At 35.2% G+C, this 22,293-nt stretch overlaps 4 protein-coding genes across 5 annotated transcripts; 2 read left to right on the forward strand and 2 right to left on the reverse strand.

Moving 5' to 3' along the window:
* Positions 1-736: 736 nt before the first annotated feature.
* Positions 737-2,167, forward strand: LOC111494773. The gene is made up of 2 exons (XM_023144764.1): positions 737-1,143; positions 1,365-2,167. Exons 1-2 carry the CDS (start codon positions 820-822, stop codon positions 1,908-1,910), a joined length of 870 nt encoding a protein of 289 aa, XP_023000532.1. The 5' UTR covers positions 737-819; the 3' UTR covers positions 1,911-2,167.
* Positions 2,121-7,121, reverse strand: LOC111494745 (carboxyl-terminal-processing peptidase 2, chloroplastic-like). Of its 2 annotated transcripts, none has more exons than XM_023144722.1 (13): positions 6,952-7,121; positions 6,452-6,788; positions 6,204-6,353; positions 5,836-5,918; positions 5,476-5,681; positions 5,201-5,269; positions 4,761-4,879; positions 4,546-4,621; positions 4,430-4,471; positions 3,104-3,212; positions 2,668-2,765; positions 2,498-2,591; positions 2,121-2,417 (listed from the first exon to the last, which is right to left on the reverse strand). In XM_023144722.1, exons 1-13 carry the CDS (start codon positions 7,057-7,059, stop codon positions 2,292-2,294), a joined length of 1,617 nt encoding a protein of 538 aa, XP_023000490.1. In that variant the 5' UTR covers positions 7,060-7,121; the 3' UTR covers positions 2,121-2,291. The 2 variants fall into 2 exon arrangements, with proteins under 2 accessions (XP_023000490.1, XP_023000489.1); XM_023144721.1 differs by having other exon boundaries at positions 6,452-6,794.
* A 5,970-nt stretch (positions 7,122-13,091) lies between these two features.
* LOC111494747 (ammonium transporter 1 member 1-like) lies at positions 13,092-14,758 on the reverse strand. The gene is made up of 2 exons (XM_023144724.1): positions 13,181-14,758; positions 13,092-13,125 (listed from the first exon to the last, which is right to left on the reverse strand). Exon 1 carries the CDS (start codon positions 14,694-14,696, stop codon positions 13,185-13,187), a length of 1,512 nt encoding a protein of 503 aa, XP_023000492.1. The 5' UTR covers positions 14,697-14,758; the 3' UTR covers positions 13,092-13,125; positions 13,181-13,184.
* Positions 14,759-18,039: 3,281 nt separating this feature from the next.
* Positions 18,040-19,762, forward strand: LOC111494778 (GATA transcription factor 1). The gene is made up of 2 exons (XM_023144769.1): positions 18,040-18,374; positions 18,942-19,762. Exons 1-2 carry the CDS (start codon positions 18,204-18,206, stop codon positions 19,560-19,562), a joined length of 792 nt encoding a protein of 263 aa, XP_023000537.1. The 5' UTR covers positions 18,040-18,203; the 3' UTR covers positions 19,563-19,762.
* Positions 19,763-22,293: the final 2,531 nt, after the last annotated feature.

Genomic DNA, 22,293 nt, shown 5'->3' on the forward strand with positions numbered 1-22,293 from the left:
TTAAACTTAGAAATAGTAATAATTAAAAATATATTAATATTAATATTAATATGCTTTAAATTTAAAAAAAAAAAAAAAAAAAAAAAAATTCTCATGTATGATCGAACAGGTCCTTATTTCTTTATCTTTTAATCCTGTCTTTCGTTCCTTAATTTCTAAAATCTCTCTTTAAATAAAAATGTAAAATTTTATAGGTGAGCTATGAAATAACAAAATTGTTGTAATTAAAAAAAAAAAAAAAAAAAAAAAAATTCTCATGTATGATCGAACAGGTCCTTATTTCTTTATCTTTTAATCCTGTCTTTCGTTCCTTAATTTCTAAAATCTCTCTTTAAATAAAAATGTAAAATTTTATAGGTGAGCTATGAAATAACAAAATTGTTGTAATTAAAAAAAAAAAAAAAAAAAAAAAAATTCTCATGTATGATCGAACAGGTCCTTATTTCTTTATCTTTTAATCCTGTCTTTCGTTCCTTAATTTCTAAAATCTCTCTTTAAATAAAAATGTAAAATTTTATAGGTGAGCTATGAAATAACAAAATTGTTGTAATTAAAAAAAAAAAAAAAAAAAAAAAAATTCTCATGTATGATCGAACAGGTCCTTATTTCTTTATCTTTTAATCCTGTCTTTCGTTCCTTAATTTCTAAAATCTCTCTTTAAATAAAAATGTAAAATTTTATAGGTGAGCTATGAAATAACAAAATTGTTGTAATTAAAAAAAAAAAAAAAAAAAAAAAGAAAGAGAATATCGATAGAAGGAGAGAGAGGTTTAAGAGAGGAGGATAGGGAAGCAATTACATAACGGATAACGTGGCGAAATGAAGGCCCTGCTTCTTCATCCCACCAGCTTCACTCATCCATGGCGATCCATTTTCCCCAATCATTCTTCTCGCTTTCGCTTCTCCTCTGCGACAACCCACTATCGTCCTTGGGACTCCAATGCCGAATCCTTCGGTTCCCAGAAGTTCAGACGCAGAAATGAAGACGAAGAAGCCGCCCAGCAAGGCTTCGACCCCGGCATTCGCTTCGGAACCAGCCGGAAGACACGCCGCCGTTGGTGGTCCGACGAGCCGGCGCCGGAGTTCGATGAAGAATCTTCTGGGATCTTGGATGATGTAATCGACAGTGTCTGGATTTTCAAGGTAACCCAATCCATTTCCAATCGTCCATAGATCCCTTCGATGCTTCTCTGTTTCCAGCTTCCTACAATGGGTAATATTTAGCATATAGAATATTCAAGGAGAGAATTCAGTTTGCGGTTTGATAAAATTACCTAAAGAGTTCTTCATCTTCTTCTTCTTCTGCTTTGGCATTTCTGGACTTCGGGTTAGTAAAATTCATCAGCCAATCTTGGTGAGTGCAGGTATTCAAATCCTACGGCTGGGCTCTGCCACCCATAATCATCTCACTGCTGTTAAACTCAGGACCAAAAGCTTTTCTAATGGCGTTAGCTCTTCCACTAGGCCAGTCAATCATATCTCTGGCACTAGAGAAGCTATGGGGAGCACCAGAAAGGAGGCCAAAGCGCAGAACCAGAACCAAGACCAGGAAGAGACCATTCTACAGCACAGAGAGGAGGAGGGTGAAGGAGGAGGAGGAGAAGGAAGAAGAAGAAGCACAAGGAAACGGGTTGGGTAAGGGAAAGATGGGCTATGGATATCAGTCATGGGAAGTTGGTAACAATGGTGGTGAAGTTCGAAAGGAGAGTAGAAGTGGAACCAATTTTGGTGGATGGGAGGATCTTGATGGAGTTGAATCTGGGGTGAGAAGAAAAAAAAAGAGCAGTAGTTCATCATCAATGGAGAGAGGTAAATTGAGTTGGAGAGAAAAGAAAAGTGATACTCCCCTGCTGTTGAGACTGTTAATTGCTGTTTTCCCATTTTTAGGTTCATGGACTAGGATGCTTTAGTAGAATGAGCTTCTGGGCTTTTCTTCTATACCTCACCAATTTTTACTCACTACTTGGGTTACATAAAACCTCGACAAGTTCCTCTTCTTGTTGGGTATAGAATAAAAAGTTCAAAACTATTCTTATGCATAGTGTAACCCTTTTAATCTAGTGCAGCAGGGTCTTTCTTGAGAACTATCCTGGGTTTTCAAATAATCGACAAAAGACGCGTCTCGAACCATTAAAGTATAATATAAATCAAACGTACTGTTCTTGTATGTACATTGTGAATAATTTCTATAACAGAAACTTGCAGGATTATTAAATGTAAAGAATGTCAACCAATCAAGATAACAGAGCATCCCAAGTCAAATAATGGCAATTTAAACAAAATAATCTTTATCATCTTGAAAATAGTTGTACCCTGTTGACATTGCAAGCAGAAGCAGGGTCCTCAAAGCAACTACAGAAACCATCTCCATCCTTGGGGAAGGATGCTGGAAGAGGACGATCTGGAATCACTCCAACCTGTAGAATAACCAGGTGCGTTAAGAACTTCAACTTCCTGAGGAGTGTTCGTGTGTTTGTGTGGTAAGAGATAGGGAGACCTTGTCAATGTTGATGTGGGCTGGTGTCTCGTAACGAGCTACTGTAACAGCCAAGCCAGAACCATCGGATAGTTTAAAGACTGACTGAATCTTGCTGCAGAGAGTGATGTGAGTTCATGTTAGGAATGCGGATAAAAATGACATTTTGTGGCGCTGCAAAATGTTCTTACCCTTTCCCATAAGTTGGTTCTCCAAACAACACAGCACGCTTGTTATCCTTCAATGCACCGGCTAGTATTTCACTTGCACTAGCAGTTCCCTTATTGACCTGATATAAGCGTATCACCAAAATGGTCACAATAAAGTTAAGAAAGGATTACACTTTTCCATACACTAGATTTGCAAATGTCCAGAAATAAGACAAAATGGTGTTAACTCTATAGAATAAGAAAGATGTAAAGGGAATCTTTTATGCATGAAGAAAATGCATGGAATTCATTGATGGAAGTCGGCTTTTAATTCAAACCAAGAAAAGAAACGTAACTTGATGAAATGCTAAAGATGAACTAAAATTTGAATTACTAAAGGGTTGTGATGATGAAGAAACAACAGATGAGATATTTGAGCACGCCTTTATTTAGAAAGAGAATAGATAAGAAAGTTTACCAACACGGCTAGTGGTTCTGAAGCTGCTATAGTGCTACTTCCATCTGAATCATATATATCTCGGACACCACGACTGTCGCAAATATACACAATAACACCTTTGTCCAACCTGAATAAGAACTGATAATATGAAACCAGGCAGCAGAGTTCTAGGAAGACATTCCTTACCACAATAGTTCTATGTGCATTGCACGTGACACTGTCAACTTTTAAATTCTTTTATGTCAATATTATGTTAAAACTGAGATAAATTACTGATTTCCAAAATAAAGAAGTAAATTAGCAAATGAAATGATCAATGAAAAAGAGAAAAGATGAAATGATGGATCTTGAGCATGCACAGCATCAAAATCACCTAATAAACATAAGTCTACTCGATTCATTAAAAATATATGTAGACAAACTTAAACAGACAACCTATTTTACAAGGAATTTAGCGAGGGCAGGCAAAAGGAATCGAGCAAATAGGAGCCTAATTGACCTAGCCAAGTGATACGGTGCTTTCCCTTCAAAAACCAGATTCAATGTGGTACAAGATTATCATGAACAACTATGGTTGTGAGCCTATAGCTAATGTGGTTTCTAAATGACATATTTAAGAGTTCTCGGAAACCCATTTCAACCATTTCCCATTGCTGAAACAAAGAGGCGTTTGTTGATTCCGTTTTAATTCCTAGTGTTGACTTTCCTACGTCCCTTAGAATTTGATTTCTATTTTAGAAGATTTATTTATGAAATCATGCTCCAAGACTTGTCTACCCTTCTTTTGTTGCTACAAGAGACCTCCTTTCCCTAAATACGAAGTGATTCTCGTACTTGGAATTTTGAGCCTTCAAGCAATCATCTTCTCTAGCAAGTCCTGTTTTGTCCTTATCCCAATCTACCTCCCCTCCCCTTTCTTCATCTCACTATAGAAGGCTAAAATTCGGAGGAAGATAACATGGGCTTTGTCCAAGTATCTTCTTCCATGGTTTCGAGCCCCAAGTGGGATGTGTATTGTGTAGGAAAGTTAGTTTCATATCCTAAAAGTAAAAAGTATGACCACAATAAAATTGTAACATCTGTAGTTCTAGTAACATCTGCAGTTCTATGTAATGTGCAATGCAAATATGACTTACATGCTAAACAGGGAAATTTTCCATGAACTATGATTTGATATCCAGGTGAAAGAGCCGACGAATGCAAAGTGACCACTTCTATCACCTAGAATCTTTTGCCACGTCATAAATTTAAATGTAATCTACTTGAATTCCGTTGTGTCATATTACACCATTATTGAAGCTTACAACATGAATATACATCAGATAATACTCAAATAGCACGTACCAAATCTTGGCAATCTCAACTCCTTCGGGAAAAAGACCACCACTGCAACAAGATCCATAGTTCAAGAACTGTGCTAAAGTGCAAACTTTAAGTGCTGAAAAGTGAAAGCTAATCACCTATTGTCCCGAAGGTCGAGTACAAAGGCATTAACCCTGTTACTCCTTAAAGAATCAATAGCATCCTTCACAGCACCTGCAAAGGACGTAATCTCAAAACAAAAGCACGTTATCTCTTGGAATGCCTTGAAGACTGAGAATACTACAAGATAATGCCCCCTAGTCAAACTACAGCGTAGTTGCTCTAGCTACAAAGTACAGATGACCTTCCTTACCAGAGGCCTTTTGATTAAATGAGGTAAGCTTGATGTAACCAATCTTAGAAGAATTGTCCCCTGAGCCAGGCAACTCACAAATTCTGGACTTCACTGGATTTATTGCAACTTTCTCTCGCCTGGAAGATGTGATTCTATTAGTTCTGGAACAGTTAGACTAGTAGAGGGGAAAGTAGACTTAGTGCAGCTTTATTCATAAGTAAGCTATATGATGCCAGAAGGTTCTCTAGGGGCAAAGGACTTTTGGCTCCCTAGTTCAGGACTTTTGGCTCCCTAGTTGAAAAAATATAAGATAAAGGGATAAATTCCAATGACAAACTGAAATATTCTACATTGACGAGAAACTACCATGATTTACAAAAGAATTTAACCAACTGCTGAAGGAGGAAGGCATCAAATCATCGACAGCTAGCCGTTAAAAGGGTGGAAGATAAGCTTACACTAAATCTAGATGCTTTACACTGGGTCCACTTTGAACGGTCAATTGCACAGAACTTCCTTTGGGTCCCCTGTAATCACTCTTGTTAGATGGAGAAGTAAAATACAATAAAATCGACACACACCAGGGGTACCATGAACATGAAATCCATGTTTTTGCATATCTGGATGTAACCGAATACAAATTACTAAATTTAAAGAGAAGTTGCAACATGTTAAAGTTAAATAAGTACCTCCTTATCAAGATTATGGTAACTTGGGAAGGAAAGAAACTTACTGCAATCGCTCTGCTGCATCATATATACCCATGGATTCTGTAGTAATGTCATCAATTGCCAGAATCACATCACCAGAAGTAATACCAGCTCTTTCTGCAGGGCCCCCAGGTGCAGCTGAAACGACAACAAGTCCAGCAGGTCCATCAACAGCGGTGCGATAACCAATGGACAGCCCTACACCTGTAAGAGCACCTTGAGTACCAGACTGCCTTCAAAGAAGATATTACTAGATTTTAGAGCATTGCTTTCATACACCCAGAAGGAGATTATAAGTGAATGTCACATCTAAATTTGTAGATGGAATTTATTTTCCATCTAGACAAATGAAACACAACTTAACAAAAGGTAGCATTTCCTACCTGCAAGCTTTTAAACTTTTCAGGTTCTAGAAATCGAGTGAAGGGATCATCAAGAGTCGCAAGCATCTTCTTTATTGCAGTATCTGAAAAAAAATTTAGGAAGACGAGTAAACAAGTCTAAATTGAAGTGCTAAATTAGCAAGAAGTTTCTCGCCACATCTATGAGACCGAGTGAGGTTTTGCAGCAAGATTTATTTTTATCAATCTAACTTATAGATCATAATAATCAAATCAATAGGATCAGAGGTTCAAATGATAGGACAAATTTACGACCCTGGGTTGAAACAGTTTATTCATGCCTTCGGATCATTACTATGAAAATATTCGGTCTGCCATGCAAGATAAGAAACGGAGATGAAATTTCATACAGGTCTCTTCTCGCGTATTCATGGGTTCATTTCTCAATGCATTTTCTCTGTAACGAAACCAACTTTGTCCATTAAAATTCTTGTCGATATACGCACGGTCTATTGTCCTCCATGCCTCCAAAAAGAGTAGATTCTCTTCAGTGAGGGCCCCTGAATTAAAGCACATTCAATCAAGAAAAACAAAATGCAGAACAGTGTTTTCTCAAATTCAAGCTCGAGTGTAGATACTATTTGAAAATTAATCTTACATGATGGACTATCCTCAAAAGTAGAAGATACAGACATCACTAGCATCACGCAGACCATCACCCGAGCAAGTTGTACAGAAAAACGGTGTCTAAATTTTTCCATAGCATTCCTGACTCTTCGGAAATTCCCCGCGTATTTTTTCCACTTCAAGACATACCGATAGCATACGGAACTCATACCAGACGCGGAGGACAAACTGGAATGATATCTCCATAGCTGCCGAAGCAACAAACCACGATTCGTTCCACAACTACAACCCCAAATTCTCCCCCGACCATCGGTGCCGAGACTCGTTGATCGACCAAAACCAACTACAGGAAAATTCCATGGCAATACCTGCGACTGCCATAGATCAATCTAACACATTACTGAAAAGCAATCAAAATTCCTAATGCGACATACAACGGCGAAAGTTGCAGCGGCAGAGTGAAATTCTACATTATGATTGACAGCAGATGAAATTGATGATAATTTCAACAAATAGATGGAGGACGAGTACCTTGACAGTAGCGCGACAACTAATAGTATGTTGAAGATGGACGTTGAAGAAAGCGAGACATGGTGACGAGGAAGAAGAAGCACATCTCGAGAGGAACTCCATCGCCATTGTAAGCCTACTGAGCGTTCACCACCATTGCTGGCAGCTGATGACTGTACGGCTTATCCATTGATATTCGGCTTACTTTTTCGCGAATAACTCAAATGGGCTGGGCCTAATTTTGGTGGATCCAATAGATCCATGGGCTGGGCCTGATTTTGGTAGATTCAATAGATCCATGGGCCTATTTAATTGAAAATTAAAAACAACAATTATTTCTTCTTATATCAACCAATTTTAATGTGATGGACTAAATTGAAAATTATTAATTTCTAGGGACTAAATTGAAATTTTTTAACCTAAATATCACTCAAACATATATTTTAACATCGGCTTTTAAAAATTAATTAGAAAAAGTACATAAATAATTTTTTTTTTTTTTTTTGCTTTAATTCGACCATTAAAAATAAGATGTTTGACCTTTAAATTAGTAATAATTGTGAAAGTTAATCCAGTTTAAATTTAATTTGTAAATTTATGTTTTATATTTATAGTTTTTCTGACTAAATTTGAACTTTTTTTTTTATTACAAAAATTATAATTTAACCAAAATACAAATAAATAAATTCCAAAAAGAATAGTCCAAGTCATGAAGTATAATTAATTAAAAGTTGTGGGAATTGTATTATTTGAAAATTTGAATATGGGGGACTTTTGGGTCCAAAATAAAACGTGTCAAAAGTCAAAACTAAAAGTCAAAGCTAGGGGCGGCTACATTAAATTTTGTGGGACCATAAGTAAATAAAATACGTACATTTACTGACGCCACATTCACATCCAGATAAAATTCCCATCCAATTTTTTTATTTTTTTATTTCAAAATAATTATTAATTTGATTATTAAACATGTTTTTTACTAATTAGATTAAATTATTATATATCAAATTTAAATTTTAAAATAGGATAAATGTGAAAATAACTAACTAAATCTTACCAATTTTAATACTTTTAATTACGTCAGCTGAATAGCATTTAATAAATATTTAAAAAAGCGGTGTGAATGGAAGAAGTGTAGGCACTGTTGACTTAAAGAGTACTAAAAATGTTCGTGAATTTATGATGTGGCAAAATTTATGCGGTCGACATCTTAACGAGAGATAGATATGAAAATGGCATCTTCGATAGAGCATTCTCAACCCAATCCTTATATTTTCTGTCAAGTCGAGTTCATTAAGTTGAAGAAGATGAAAAGAAGTAAAATTAATGGGAAGGAGTGAACATAAACAAGCAAAGATGTGATGGTGATAGTAATTGATATGAAGAATGACGATTGAAGAGACGGAAAATGGCAATGATGGTGTCCACAACAACGAGGAGCAGTTAAAATGGATGAGAATGAGTAACATGCACTTGCAACACGACAAGATTTGGTCGACCGAACAACAAAGAGATTCGAGGAAGGACCGAACAAGGGAAATATGGAACCCTAATACTGATTAGGTTTGAGTTACCTAAAAATTGAATAACGAACCTCTATAATTGTATGATTTTGCCCACTTTCATCATAAGTTTTCGTAGTCTTATTTTTTGTTTCATAAAAAAATATTGTATCAATTAAAAATAGTGCTTCTTGCCTGGATACTCATGATCTATTACTTAATTAGCTAATATAAAACTTCGATAATCCTTAATGTGAATGTTTGATTAATCCACCACACCTAAATGATGTGAAAGTTATCTTATTTATAATCAAAGGAATTACAAGGATATAGAAATAGTAATAAATGAAAAGATACCATATGATAATAAGGCAAATATCTAATATTTGTCATATAATAAAATATCAAATATAATATATATGGTAAACTATAATTTATTACTAAATATACACTTAACATGTCATCGGATCCTCTCGCATATTTTTATTTTCTTTTTTTTTTTGTTAAATTATAAATTTTACCCTAAATTATAAAATTATGTTGATTTATTTTTTATTTTAAAATTTTCTTATAGATTATTATATTTCAAAATTGTATTTTCCTTGGCTTCCACTTGCCTTAAAACGTCATCGTTTCGTACGCCAAACCCACCTCCTTCCCACTTTCTTGGGTCTTTACCATCTACTTGGACCAATCATGTGCCGCCACTAATGAACCTTTCCGTCTTTTGCCACTTACCATCCTGTGGTCCACTAAATTCGAGGTCTTATTTATTAAAATAAGTTGAAATTTAATATTATAATTTTGTTTAAAATATTATTGATTTAGAAAATATGTCTTATTTATTCGAGAGAGGGAGAATGTGCACGTTCTTAAATATAATTACTTTTTAATAACGGTTTAAAGTATCTCAATAATATTAGATATGAACGTTTTATCCGTTTTCATTTATAATTCTAAATTAGTAGTAGGAGAATTACCCTAAGGACAACAAGGTATAACCCAAGTTGATAGAGATAACATTTATGATGGGAGTGATGAAAGGCTCGGGAGATAGCCCAATTAAACCCAGTCTTGGGACGAATGGCCGAGCTAAATCCCGACAATGTAGATACGTCGCAAGAGGAAAGATAATTCTAGGATTATAGACGATAGGACCTTGAAAAACTTGATGACACATCTAAAGATTTTGTGATGGCCCAACTGTAGTTATTATTTATAGAAAAATTTTAGAACGTATGAAGTGTTCTAAAGGATACAAGTTGAGTTCTCCTCGACTGTGGTGACAACCAACCTCAAGAGCCCTTGTCGTGGATGATGACCTAGTCGCATGGGCAACGCGACATTCCTAAAAAAATAGTTCAAGAAAGTGTTGAAGTTTAATAACAACGAGAATTCTAGATGCAAAAGAAAAAAAAAGGAAGAGCATTTTATAACGAGCTTGAGACTCGAGGTTGAGGAGTCGTGTCTGTCTAGTTCTCACCAGAAGTTTTGTGTGTGAAGTGACCCATCTCGAATAAAGTTTCTTTGACTAAACGTTGCAAAGATAAGCAAATCTCGATACGACTGCACTATATTATCATTTTTATAAAAATACTCGTGGAAGAACTCAAACTTTACGGGTCTAGATAATAAAATTAACAATTTTTAAAGTTCGAGGGAAATTAAAAAAAAAAAAAACAATTCTAATTAGACCATTATTACATTTTAATGATATATATAGTACTAAACTTTTTTAGATAATTTGAGTGGAGAATTCGTCACGGTCCAATTTTTATGATTTTGATTTTTTTTTTAATATATAATATACAAAATATATTTTGGATCTTTAAATTATCATATTTTTTACACATTTTAAAATTTAAAATTTTCATTTTATTCTTTAAATTTTTATATTCGTATAGTTTATATAGTTGTCGTAAATATAAGATATTTTATTTATTTTTAATTAAAAAAAATAAAAAAGTTGGTAGAATTTTCGTTTTCTTAATTTTCAATAAAAACTAATAACAACATATTATCAATAGAATTTCACAATTATTGAAAAACTTTTAAATCAGTTTTATTATAAAAAAAAAAAATAACAATTAAGCACAACCGTCCATCTTCTCTACCAACTTTTTACACATTTTAAATATTTTATTTATTTATTATTTAAAATTCGAGAATCAAACTTTATTGTTCGGAGATTGCGTTCACTCCTACATCTAGGACAAGACCTTTCATTTTTCATAATTGCTCGTCTAATTTCGATCTAAAATTTATCATAAATTATATTAAATTAGTGAAGTCTCGTTTAATTTCTATCCAAAATCGAGCAACAAAATTACTCATCTATATACTAAATTATCCTTCCAATATGAATTTAATTTAATTTTTTTTCTGGCTTTAATGAATTGCTTTTTTCAAAATAAATAAATAAAAGAACTACCATCAAAGTGCTTTATTGCTTTTTGGTAATACCCTTAAAAAATAAATAAAGTCCCAATAATTATATATTATAAATAATATTTATAGTGGTGTTCCATCTGTCAAATCATGATTCTCCGCACGTGGGAAGCGTCATGCCAAAAAAATTGAATATAAAATTATTTTTCTTGGAAAGACTTCCCTAGAAATGGGAATAGTCAAAAATGGAGGGGAAAAAGTGGTCAAAAGCCACGTGGATTAATTTTGCTTTTAGAACACTATAAAGTTGCTAATTTATTAGTAAGGGGCTGAGGTTTTCATTTATTGCATAAATACACATAACGACAAAAGCTTCATTGTTTAGCCGTGGAAATTCAGAGCTCCAAGTTCACACGTCACCATCTAAACCCTTTGAATTTTCTAACCCCAACTCCCACCAATGACGTTCCGCCAATATTAAATTTTAATAAAAATTAGAAAAAATCTTCCTTATTTTAATTTCTTAATCTGAAATTTATTTAATAAAAAATATTAAATTTGCGTAAGCATAGAGCTTTGAGAAATTATATTGAATTTCAGAATTTATTTCCATAAAATATAGTTTGGAAAATAATGGTTTTATTTATTTTTAAATAAATTGACCGATGACTTTTAAAATAATATTATCATCATTTCTAGGCAATCTCTTCCATATATTTCTTATCTCCAATATTTATTTAATATATTATTATTCCGATCACCGAATATGTTAGTCTTAAAAAATCAGGGGTTGACTCGATCAACTTAAAATCTCCCGCTTCAACATTGACTATTTATGTAATATTTTAAATGTCTTTAACCTTCAAACGCTTTAACGTCAAGTATGTTTTTACACATGCAAAAATATATTTTATTTATCGATTATATATCTATTACCTCATAAATTACTCCTTCAAACACTAATTTGAATTTAAAAAAATTTGTTGATTGATAATGTTTTATTTCTTTAATCTCATTGAGGATAGACTTTGATTTCTTCTTTAATATTTAATTGCAATTTCTTTTTAAATAAGAAAAGATAAAATATAAGCAAATGTTATGATTTTTTTTTAATGTAATACTCCATTTTTTTGAAGTAATGTTGGTGAATGATTTTAGAATAAGAGTTTTAATAATAATTACTAAGGTATTTAATTATAAATTATTTACCATATAGTTTTTAAAAGCCCAGTATGATTGAGATGTCTTGGTTCATATCGCATACGGAAGGCTCGATTTTCTACAGATTACAGTAAGACTAGGGGAGAGAAAATGCGAGGAAAAAGACCTGACCCATGCTACTCGATTCGACCTGCATATGAAACTTGTTTGACCTACTAACCTAACCTGACTCGCTTGGCTAATCTGACCCAACCCGATCGGTAAGATGTGACCCGAATCCAAAAAACCTAATTTCTCGAAGTTTGCACCATTTTGACCCGATTTCCTCCCCTATTTTCAATGGTTCTAATATTTTCCCTCAAATTAGGACTTGGGGACTTTTGAAAATTCTTCAAGGCTCGAACCTATCTTGAGACCGTGGCCAAAATCCATTAGGAAGTATGAAGAAAAACCTAGTTAATCAAGTTGGATATTCATTAGAAAAGCATGACGTAGGCCTATTTGATCCAGTTGTATATTTATTAGAAAGCATGATGATAAAACTATATGATTAAGTTGTACATAGTTAAACCTAGAAACTTGTTCATTTATGGTTTAGTACAATATTATGCTTAAAGCTTCTGGTAGTATGTTGTGAACTTTGATTAATCCTAACTTTCGAGAACTCCAGCATGTTTCATGTATTCGTAAACTTCGATTAATATGGTTTAGTACAATATTACATGACCTCGTTCACGCTCATGTCACGTCAAGGTACTAGTGCAGAAGAAACAATTACAAAATTCGATCCAATTTATCGTAATTGATTAGTTAACATATTGGGTAGCCGTACTTTGAAACACGAACAGTAATTTTGGAATTAGAAGATCAATCCATCGATACTTGAAACAATAACGTATGAATTATCAATTTAACTCTATTTGAAAAGATATACGAATAATTTTAAACTATAATATAAAATTCTTGTAACACTTACGATTACTTATGGATAAAATATTAACAAATATCACGCGACATTAACGTAAAAGATAAAATACTCGACTAGTGACGGGCAAAAAAAAAAAAAAAAAAAGTGTTCACTACTAAACTTTTTTGTATCATTATTTTTTAAAAAATACATACAAAAAAAATAGTAGTGTGGGGTAAAAAATAATTTCCAAAGGATAATATATTTATAGCCAACTTGGTCAAGAAACCCCAAATTTCTTAATTTCCAAATGGACTGGTGTCCCTTGGCTCAATCCTTCTCATCTGGACCCCATTCGCTGGTGACTCATCTTCATCATGGTACACGTAAGCAAATCCACCGTGTCGTGTCATGTCCATTCCGGCCATCTCATCCGCCGGCGAGATTCTCAGTAGCTTCAGTTTATGAAGCCCGAAAAACAATGGTCCCATTGTGATGCTTACCCACCCAGTAATCACCAAAATCTGTATAAGATGCGCCGCCAGCAACTTCCCTCCGCCGCCCATGAACAACCCATGTGGCCGCCCGATCTCTCCGCCGTACACCTCGTTCACATACTCCTTTGTCGCGAACAATGCTGTGAAAATTATCCCCCACGCGCCGCACCCGCCGTGCAATTGTGCTGCCTCTAATGGGTCATCAAATTTCACCTTCTCCGCCAGTTTGTTCAAGCTGATTAACACCAACGCCGCCACAAATCCGCATATCACTGCCGCCCATGGCTCCACCACTGAGCAGCCGGAGGTTATGGCGGCGAAGCCGCCGAGTAATCCGTTGCAGACGTCGGTGACGTTCCAGTGGCCGGAGAGAATTCTTTTTCCAAAAAGGGTAGTCAACGCTGCTGTGCAACCGGCGAGGGTGGTTGTAACGGCAGTCCGACCGACGGCGCTCCACTGTCCGTAGAAATCACCCACACCGTACGGAACTAGGATTTTGGTGAATGAACCGGGGTTGAACCCGTACCAACCGAACCAAAGCATGAAGGTACCGAGAACGACTAACGTAGCACTATGACCTCGTAGCGCAACGGATCGTCCAGTTTTTTCGAACCGACCGATTCTTGGTCCTTCTATTAAAGCACCCCAAAGTCCGGCGATTCCACCCACCATGTGAACCACGCCCGAACCGGCAAAATCGATGACTCCGGTTCCGAATAAGAGATTTCCATTGGACCGGGAGGGGCTGGCCCAACCGTCTGGAGACCAAAACCAGTGGGAAACCACCGGGTAAACAAAGCCGGTCAAAACAGAGGAGTAGATCAAATAGGCAACGAATTGGGTCCGCTCGGCAATAGAACCGCTGGTGATGCCGGCGGCGGCGATGGCGAAAGCCCATTGATAAAGGAAGAAGCTATAATCGGTGGGGGTGGGGGTGGCGGAGGGGATTGACTTGAGGCCGAAGAAATGGCGGCCGATGAAGGCGTTGGAGGGGCTGCCGAAGGCAAAGGCGAAGCCGAAGAGGTAGTAAAAGAGGCCGCCGGCGGCAGCGTCGAGGACGTTGGTGAGCATGATGTTCATGGTGTTTTTAGCACGGACGGAGCCGGCGCAGAGCATGGCGAAGCCGAGTTGCATAGAGAAGACGAGGTAGGCGGAGAAGAGAAGGTAGACGGTGTCGACGGCGAATTTGGTGTCGGAGAAGTTGGTGGTGGTTGTAGAGAATTGATCGCAGATGAAGGAGGCAGCGGCGCCGGAGTTCGTGACATTGGGGCCGAGGAGCTGGGCCAAAGTCAGTGTGCAGTTTGGAGCTGCCATTTTTGAAAACTCAAAAAACAGAGCAAGGAAGTCTCTCTGCCGGAGAGAAACAGAGCGTGGGATTATTTACACATTCATCCGACATTTATAGAGGCATCAACACAATGGTGATGTCATTATTATTATTTAGGGTTTTTTCTCTCTCTATATTTTAAAATTATATAAATTTTAAGTCAATTTATTAAAAAAAAAATTGATCCGTCTTCAGTTACATTTACAATCGACACAAATGATGGGTCTCGAGTTACATTTAAAATTGACGGGTCTCGAATTTAGGTTTCTTGCATATAACCATTCACATATGACTCGATCAATTTTTGTAGTGAAACGATTTGAATCTCAAATAAATTTTTTGACTTGAGCTGTTTGATTAATAAGGTAATCCATATCTTACTTTAACAGAGTTTGATTTCTTATTGTTTTGGAGTTCTTAAAAATTTTAGATCTAAAGGTCTTGTTCTTCAATAATTATTAGATCAAATTCGCAATGAAGTCACTTTTAAATCTTTAATCTACGAGCTTCCATATCCATAAGAGTTAGTAGATCCCATTAGCTCCCTAGCTACCTCGGTCCATGTCGCTCTAAATAATTTTTTTTTCTTTTCGTTACAATTAATTAAGTTGAAAGTCAAAAGTCAAAACATACTTGAATATATATAGATATATATATATATAATGTTTTAATAACTCATAATGGTGGTCAGGTATGTATATATATAATTTGCAATTTAGACCTTGAAGTTTTGGCAAATTGGCGAAGTATCTATCTATTATTGTGATGTTGAAAGGTGAAGTCAATGGTCATGGCATCTTGTGGATGATTGAGAGTGTTCACATTTCAAAGCAAGTACATGGGTGTCAAAAAAACGTAGTAAACAATGTTGATTTCTTTATAATATATATATTCAAATTCGTTACGTACGAGTGACGACGACGGTAATATTAGGAGAAACTCGAATACATTTGATATGTGTTCAATATCAGATTATAGCATGGTTTTGTAAATTTAACAATGATTAGAGATAGTTCATTTAACTCGTAAGATTGAAAAATTACAGGAGTAGAGGAGTGAGTGAGGAGAGATTTCTTCCCGTTAGATAAATTAGGTTAAAAACGAAAATTAGTAAATAAATAGAAGATCTCCGTAAAACAATAAAAAAAAAAAAACCTTTATCGAGAGAGCATATACATATTTTAAGACTTTCACTTAAAGTTTCGAGGTTAAAATGTTGAGCCCGAGTTCGGAACATCGTTTATGTTGTCTCTACACAATAGTTCTTCATTATTTATATAATAAAAATAAAAAAAAATTAAAAAAAAAATTAAAAAGAGATGAGACAAAATAAAATTTTTATTTGAGATTAGTTTTGGGGTTATATCAGGGTGGGCCCATAATGAAAAAGTGATGTGCAAGCCCAATTCTAACTTGTGGGCCTGGATCAAATATTGGGCCCAGTTGCAATAAATAACTTTAAAAAATTAGGGCCCATAGCCCATTTCATAAACCTAGTTTTTAATAAAAGGCTATTTCTTTGTCGCTTTTGCAACTTCCCCACTTAACTTACTTCTTCTATGAAAGATTCTTTCTTCCCGTGTAACCGTTAAAGTCCATTGCTAGTTAATGTTGTCTATTTTGACCCGTTATGTATTGTTAGCTTCAAGAGGTTCTCACACTCTTATAAGAAATGTTTCGTTTTTCTCTCTAACTGATGCAGGATGAAAATGTTGCTACCTGAGTTTGATCATTGGGTTAACAATATAAAATTGAAGGGAAGATATAATGACATAGATGGAACGAGTAAACGATTAGTTTTGGGTTGAAGTGAGCCCGAGTATGAAAACCTCCCGCTGAAGAAAGATATGAGTTTGTACTTATCACTTGGGTATGTCATTGTATCTATGTTTTTATGATTCTTTTTTTCGAATTTTGATTCACTAAAATAAATGCACAAATTTAAATTATGGGATAATTTTAGTATTTTAGATAAAAATTTGTCAATACATGACACTCTCCTAAAATAAATTATGGGTTATAGAAAGGTTCCTTTTTTTAGGGTACCCTGAGAATAGATCCAATGGAGACGGGGTAGGGTCTGTTCTTATAGAGATGCTTTCATGTCTCCTTATCCGAAATGAAAAATGGATGGGGAGAGGTTTATTTTTCTAAGGTTCCCCGAAAAACAAATCCAACAGAGACTAAGTAGGGCATAATAGATCTGGTAGAGACAAGGTAGGGCTTGTAGCTCAAAGGATTAGAGCTTCCTTTTTCTATGGTATTCAAGAACAGACCCAATGAAGACGGGGTAAGGCTTGTAACTCAAAGGATTAGAGCACGTGACCAGAAGCCAACCACCACCGTAATGAAATAACTTATTTTGTTAGTATTTATAAATAATATAATCTATAATGGGTAGGTTGACACCAAATCAGAAATGTGACAATCAGATTCAGCTAATACAGATAGGGAATCTGGTCTCAAATCCTAAATTTGAAGAGCATATATTTAATTTTATTCCATTTTTTTTGGGTTTAAAATTCTATTTTTAGTATCTGTCTTTTCAAATTTAATGGTTTTCATACTTATAAACTCCAAAATGCCTAATTTTGGTTCATTATTTATTAATATATAATTTTGATCCACTTTGGCATTAATACAAATATTTAGTCATCTCACTAAATAATTAAAAAGGAAAAAAATAAATATATATAATTTTATTTATTTATTTAAAGTACGGTCGGCTCAATATTTACTTTATGTAGTTGAAAGACGTGGTGGGGCTTTAAGGCGTTGGACTATCCTCCCACATGCACGCACTACTGTTCCCCAATCCCAACTCCGAATTTACAATATTACCCTTCCCTCATCCCTCGTGGAACCCACGCTCTTTTCTCTTAATCCATCACTCAGCGCGTGGGCTCGTACACTATTCTCGCCGCCACATGCGGTGTCTCTGTGGGCCCCACGAACAAACTTCCCATAAAAAAAAAACTAAATCAAGAAACCCAACCACGTGGCCGAATCTCATTGGATGTAGCAAAACGACGACATATCGTGAACATCGTCCAGACACCCATCGATCTCATACATACTTTTCTCTCTTCCTAATTTACCCCTCCCGACACCCTTAAATTCCAATTCTACTCTTCTTCTTCATACCCCTCAGATCCACGCAAAATTCGGTGATACCTCATTCTCATTAGCTGCCAACTCACTCTCAAGTCAAAGTCAAACACTTTCTACTTGCTTAACTCTACGCCCATCCGCATAGGATTACCCCCTTTCTATACGTTATAAAGCCAAAAAAGAAATGGATATTTTTAATATTTATTATTATTATTAGAGAGAGAAAGAGAAAGAGAGAGAGAGAGACTTTCATCCCTTGGTTCGTTTCCCCCACTACCACCCAAAAGCCCTCACGAAGGCTGCGTGTTGACGATAAGCTCTTTCTCTCTCCACAAATAAAGGATTTTCTCTCTCTTCAAACTTCAAACGAAACTGAAACAGAAATGGAGTCTTCTTTGGCTTTCATGGATGACCTTCTGGATTTCTCTTCGGATATCGGTGAGGAAGATGAAGAAGACGACGTCGTTCCACCCAGATCTTCAACGGCGGCCGACTCCTCGGAGTTCAACGCCGGCTCCCTCCCGGACGATACTTCTTCCGGCCGTATTTTGCTTGTAAGTTCTTTCCTTTTTATTCTCTCCGGTGAGTTTCTGAAAATGGGTTGATACGGAGTGAGTTATTGTGTTGACTCGCCCGAGTTTAGTAAAGAGAAAAGTGAAGTCTAGTGAGCTGAGTTGAAAAGACATTTATGTCCTCGGAAGCCACTGTATGGATTTCGAAATGTTGAGGGTATTTTGGTCATGGGGTTCTTTTTCATGTGGTTGGTTTTGAATTGTATAATAATAATAGTGGAAATATCAATATATTTAATTTCTTGATACGGCCACTCCTCTCCTCCATAATTTTAGACAAGTGTTGTATCGAAATGACATTTTTGCCCCTAACTCCCGACATTTCTCCAACGAATACGACTAGGCTTTTTCGTCACTTTTTTTTCGTAACCCCCGGCTCTCAGTATTAAAAGAAAACATAATAATTTAATTAAATTATTATTATTATTATTATTTATTGTTGATACTGTTATTGTAATTATTGGTGGACCAAAAAGACAGGACCGAGTCAACTCGGTTGGTTTAGGCCGAGTTTTACTGAAACGAACTCGTTTTGGTTTTGTGCTTTAGGAGGATTGTGGGGAGGAGGAACTTGAGTGGCTATCAAACGAAGATGCATTTCCGGCCGTCTCGACGTTTGTCGACATTCTCTCCGACCACCACCACCACCCGCCGCCGCCATTGACGATGGTCTCGAAACAGAACAGTCCAGTTTCGGTTCTCGAAAGTAGTTCAGTCAGCAGCCATAGCGAAACCAACAGTACTAAGTCAAGCAGTCACGGAAGCGTTTTGATGAGCTGCTGTGTCGGCCTGAAAGTTCCCAGCAAGGCTCGGAGCAAGCGCCGTCGTGGCCGGCACATCTCCGGCCACCATCTCTGGTTCAAGCAGCAGCCCAGTTCGAGGAATGTTAAACAAGTAGTACCCACCACGACGACGACGGCGATAGGGAGGAAATGCCTACATTGTGGAGCGGAGAAAACGCCGCAATGGCGGGCGGGGCCATTAGGGCCGAAAACGCTGTGTAATGCTTGTGGGGTTAGGTTCAAGTCAGGGCGGCTGGTGCCGGAGTACCGGCCGGCAAGTAGCCCGACGTTCTCGCCGGTGCTGCACTCGAATTCTCACCGGAAAGTGATGGAAATGAGGAGGCAGAAGCAGTTAAGTATGGTGGTGAATCCAATGGATAAAGGGTAAGCTTCAATTTTGGGCGTTTTGATTATTCCCTTTTCATCCGCCATTAATTTAGCTTAGATTTTTAGGCATTTGTTTGTTATTGTGGGACAGAGATTTAAAATTAGTGCAAAATTTCTCTGTTTAATGCCCAAAATTCATTAGGGAATTTTGACAAAATGTGTTTGATTGTCTTGTAGACCATTTTTTCCCCTGTTCTTCAAGGTTCTGCACATAAATAGAAAATTAGGGTTTTTTTATAATAATTTTCATAGATTTTAATTAGGGTTTGTGGGGTATTTTTTAATCCTTACAATACTTGTTTTTTGTATGTAAAAATATGAACTTTTTTCTGGGTTTGATTTTCCCGAGAAAATTCAAAATCTGTCAATTAATTTTGTGTTTGGCAAGCGAGAAAATTGGGTGGAAAATAAAAACTGAACTGAAAATATAATGGCTGTCTGAATGCAATTAAATAATGATGATTTTTTTTTTTTTGTGTAATTACTTTTTCTTTGGAGGGAATCAATTATCATGGTATCAAAAGAAAATCAGACCCTGCCCCGGCCCATTAGGATTGCCCGGCCCAGTTTCCTCTTTCCTCTATATTTATATATTTATATATTTTATATTTTTTTTAACAAATTAATGAAATGTGTAAATGTTTTAAGTCAATTTTCTATTAATGAAAATGGGTGAGGGGTTATTAGTTGTCAGTCCAAATATTTAATTTTTTTAAAACGTCAAATAAAAAAAGGTCGGTTGTAACGGCGTAGACCCACTGCTAATGGGCTTGTCCTCTTTGGACTTTCCCTTTCGAGTTTTCCTTCAAATCTTTATAGATCCACTGCTAGTGGACTTGTCCTCTTTGAATTTTTCATTTTGAGCTTTCCTTCGAGGCTTTAAAACGCGTATGTGTTTGTTTGGAGAAGGTTTCCACATCCGTGTAAGAGTGTTTTGATATCCTCCCCACCAACCACCAACTTGGGATAAATAATAATAATAATAATAATAATAAAACTAAATATATATATATATATTTTAAAGAATAGGATAAAGATGGAAGATAGCTTAGTTGCCACTGAAAGACATGGCTTTAATATTTTTTAAATATCTTAAATTAATTGCCAACTCTCTCTCCCATCACAAATTATTTTCTTTTCAAACTGGAAATAACAAATTAACAAAATAATTAAAAAAAAAACAAATTTCAACTGCACCCAATTACGTATTAATTTTCTTTAAAAAAACGTTTTTTATTTTCAACTCTTCCAAAGTCAAAATTTGACTTTTTTATTTATTTATTATTATTAGCAAACTAAATTGTTTTTGCACATAAGTTGTTAAAAGCGAATGAAAATCACTGTTTCAAAATGTGTTCAAATGCAAACATCCATTGAAATACTCATACCCACCAAAACTAAATTTGAGTAAATCGTAAGAAGTTTAAATCTTTTCCGATAGTAGTTGAACTCATTCACACACACATATTTATCCTCTTATGGTTAGCCTCAACGAGTTATGGCCCTATGATCAGTCTCGACTAATGTTTTAGCCTTTGAAAATTGAATCTAAACTCCCATTTCCTTATTTTTTGTTTATAGCTTTATAGCTCTATGCTCGAACTATGTTGTGACAAACTCATGTTCGAGTACTTCTTTACTTCGACCCAAAATTTTCTCTTCTCATTTGCTTCATGGTTCGATCTTTCACCCAATTCTTATTTTTGTTGTCTGTCGATCTAATTATTATTTGATTTTAAAATCTATTATAGTCTCTACCCAATTATTAAAGGTCATCCACAACTAAAAATAATGGAAATATTATAAAATTTCATACCCAAAAAAAAAAAAAAAAAAAGAAAAAAAAAAAAGAGGGAAGATGTCTAAAGCGTGTTAGAAAATTCTCACGTTCACATTTTTATTAAAAATAAAAACAATAATTATAGTGGGTCCCACAAGAATGCTGTGGTATTCCTTTCCAACGGCTGATGATTGGTTGTTCAAATCTAAGCAAGCGTGAGCCGTTTGATTTTGACGTTGGCTTTTTTTTAGACCTTTAAATATATATATATATATATATATTTTTAATTATTGGGTTTCCGCGGGCCCACCATCCAACTGAGTGGGCCATAAATGGGCCGATTTATCAGATCATCTTGGGCCCACTCTTTTTGCTCCAATCCATCCATGTTGCTCTTCCATTAAATTTATTTATTATTTTTTTAACCACTGTTAATTACCGACAATAATTTCACATTTTACTGTAGGAGATACGAAAAGATCTAAATTAACACATGGTCATTTCTGATTACGTCCGAAAATTGTGATTTTTACGTCATCTTTGTTAGTTGTCTTCGACATGCATTCATTCAATAACTCGACGTTATATATACATTTTTATTCATATTATTTATATTAAGATATTAAAATTGGTAAATATTATCTCTCGTAAAATAATAATTGTACATAAAATTACAATAATAATACACCATATTTTTAAAAATAGATTTAAATATAAATGTTTGTTATTTAAAATTTAAATAAAAATTTGGAAAGTTGCAGCAAATATTATTTATATCCACTTATATATTTTCAATTAAATTTTAAAAATGATAACAAAGTTTTGAAAACTATTTTTTTTTTTTTTTTTTTAGTTTTTAAAATTTGCTTCATTTTTAAAAATATATATAAAAATTAGATAATGGGAAATAGTATTTACAAACTCAATTTTTTTTTATTTATAAAAAAATGAA

Source organism: Cucurbita maxima, unplaced genomic scaffold, assembly GCF_002738345.1.
Source record: "Cucurbita maxima cultivar Rimu unplaced genomic scaffold, Cmax_1.0 Cma_Scf00020, whole genome shotgun sequence".
Taxonomy (NCBI): Eukaryota; Viridiplantae; Streptophyta; class Magnoliopsida; order Cucurbitales; family Cucurbitaceae; genus Cucurbita; species Cucurbita maxima.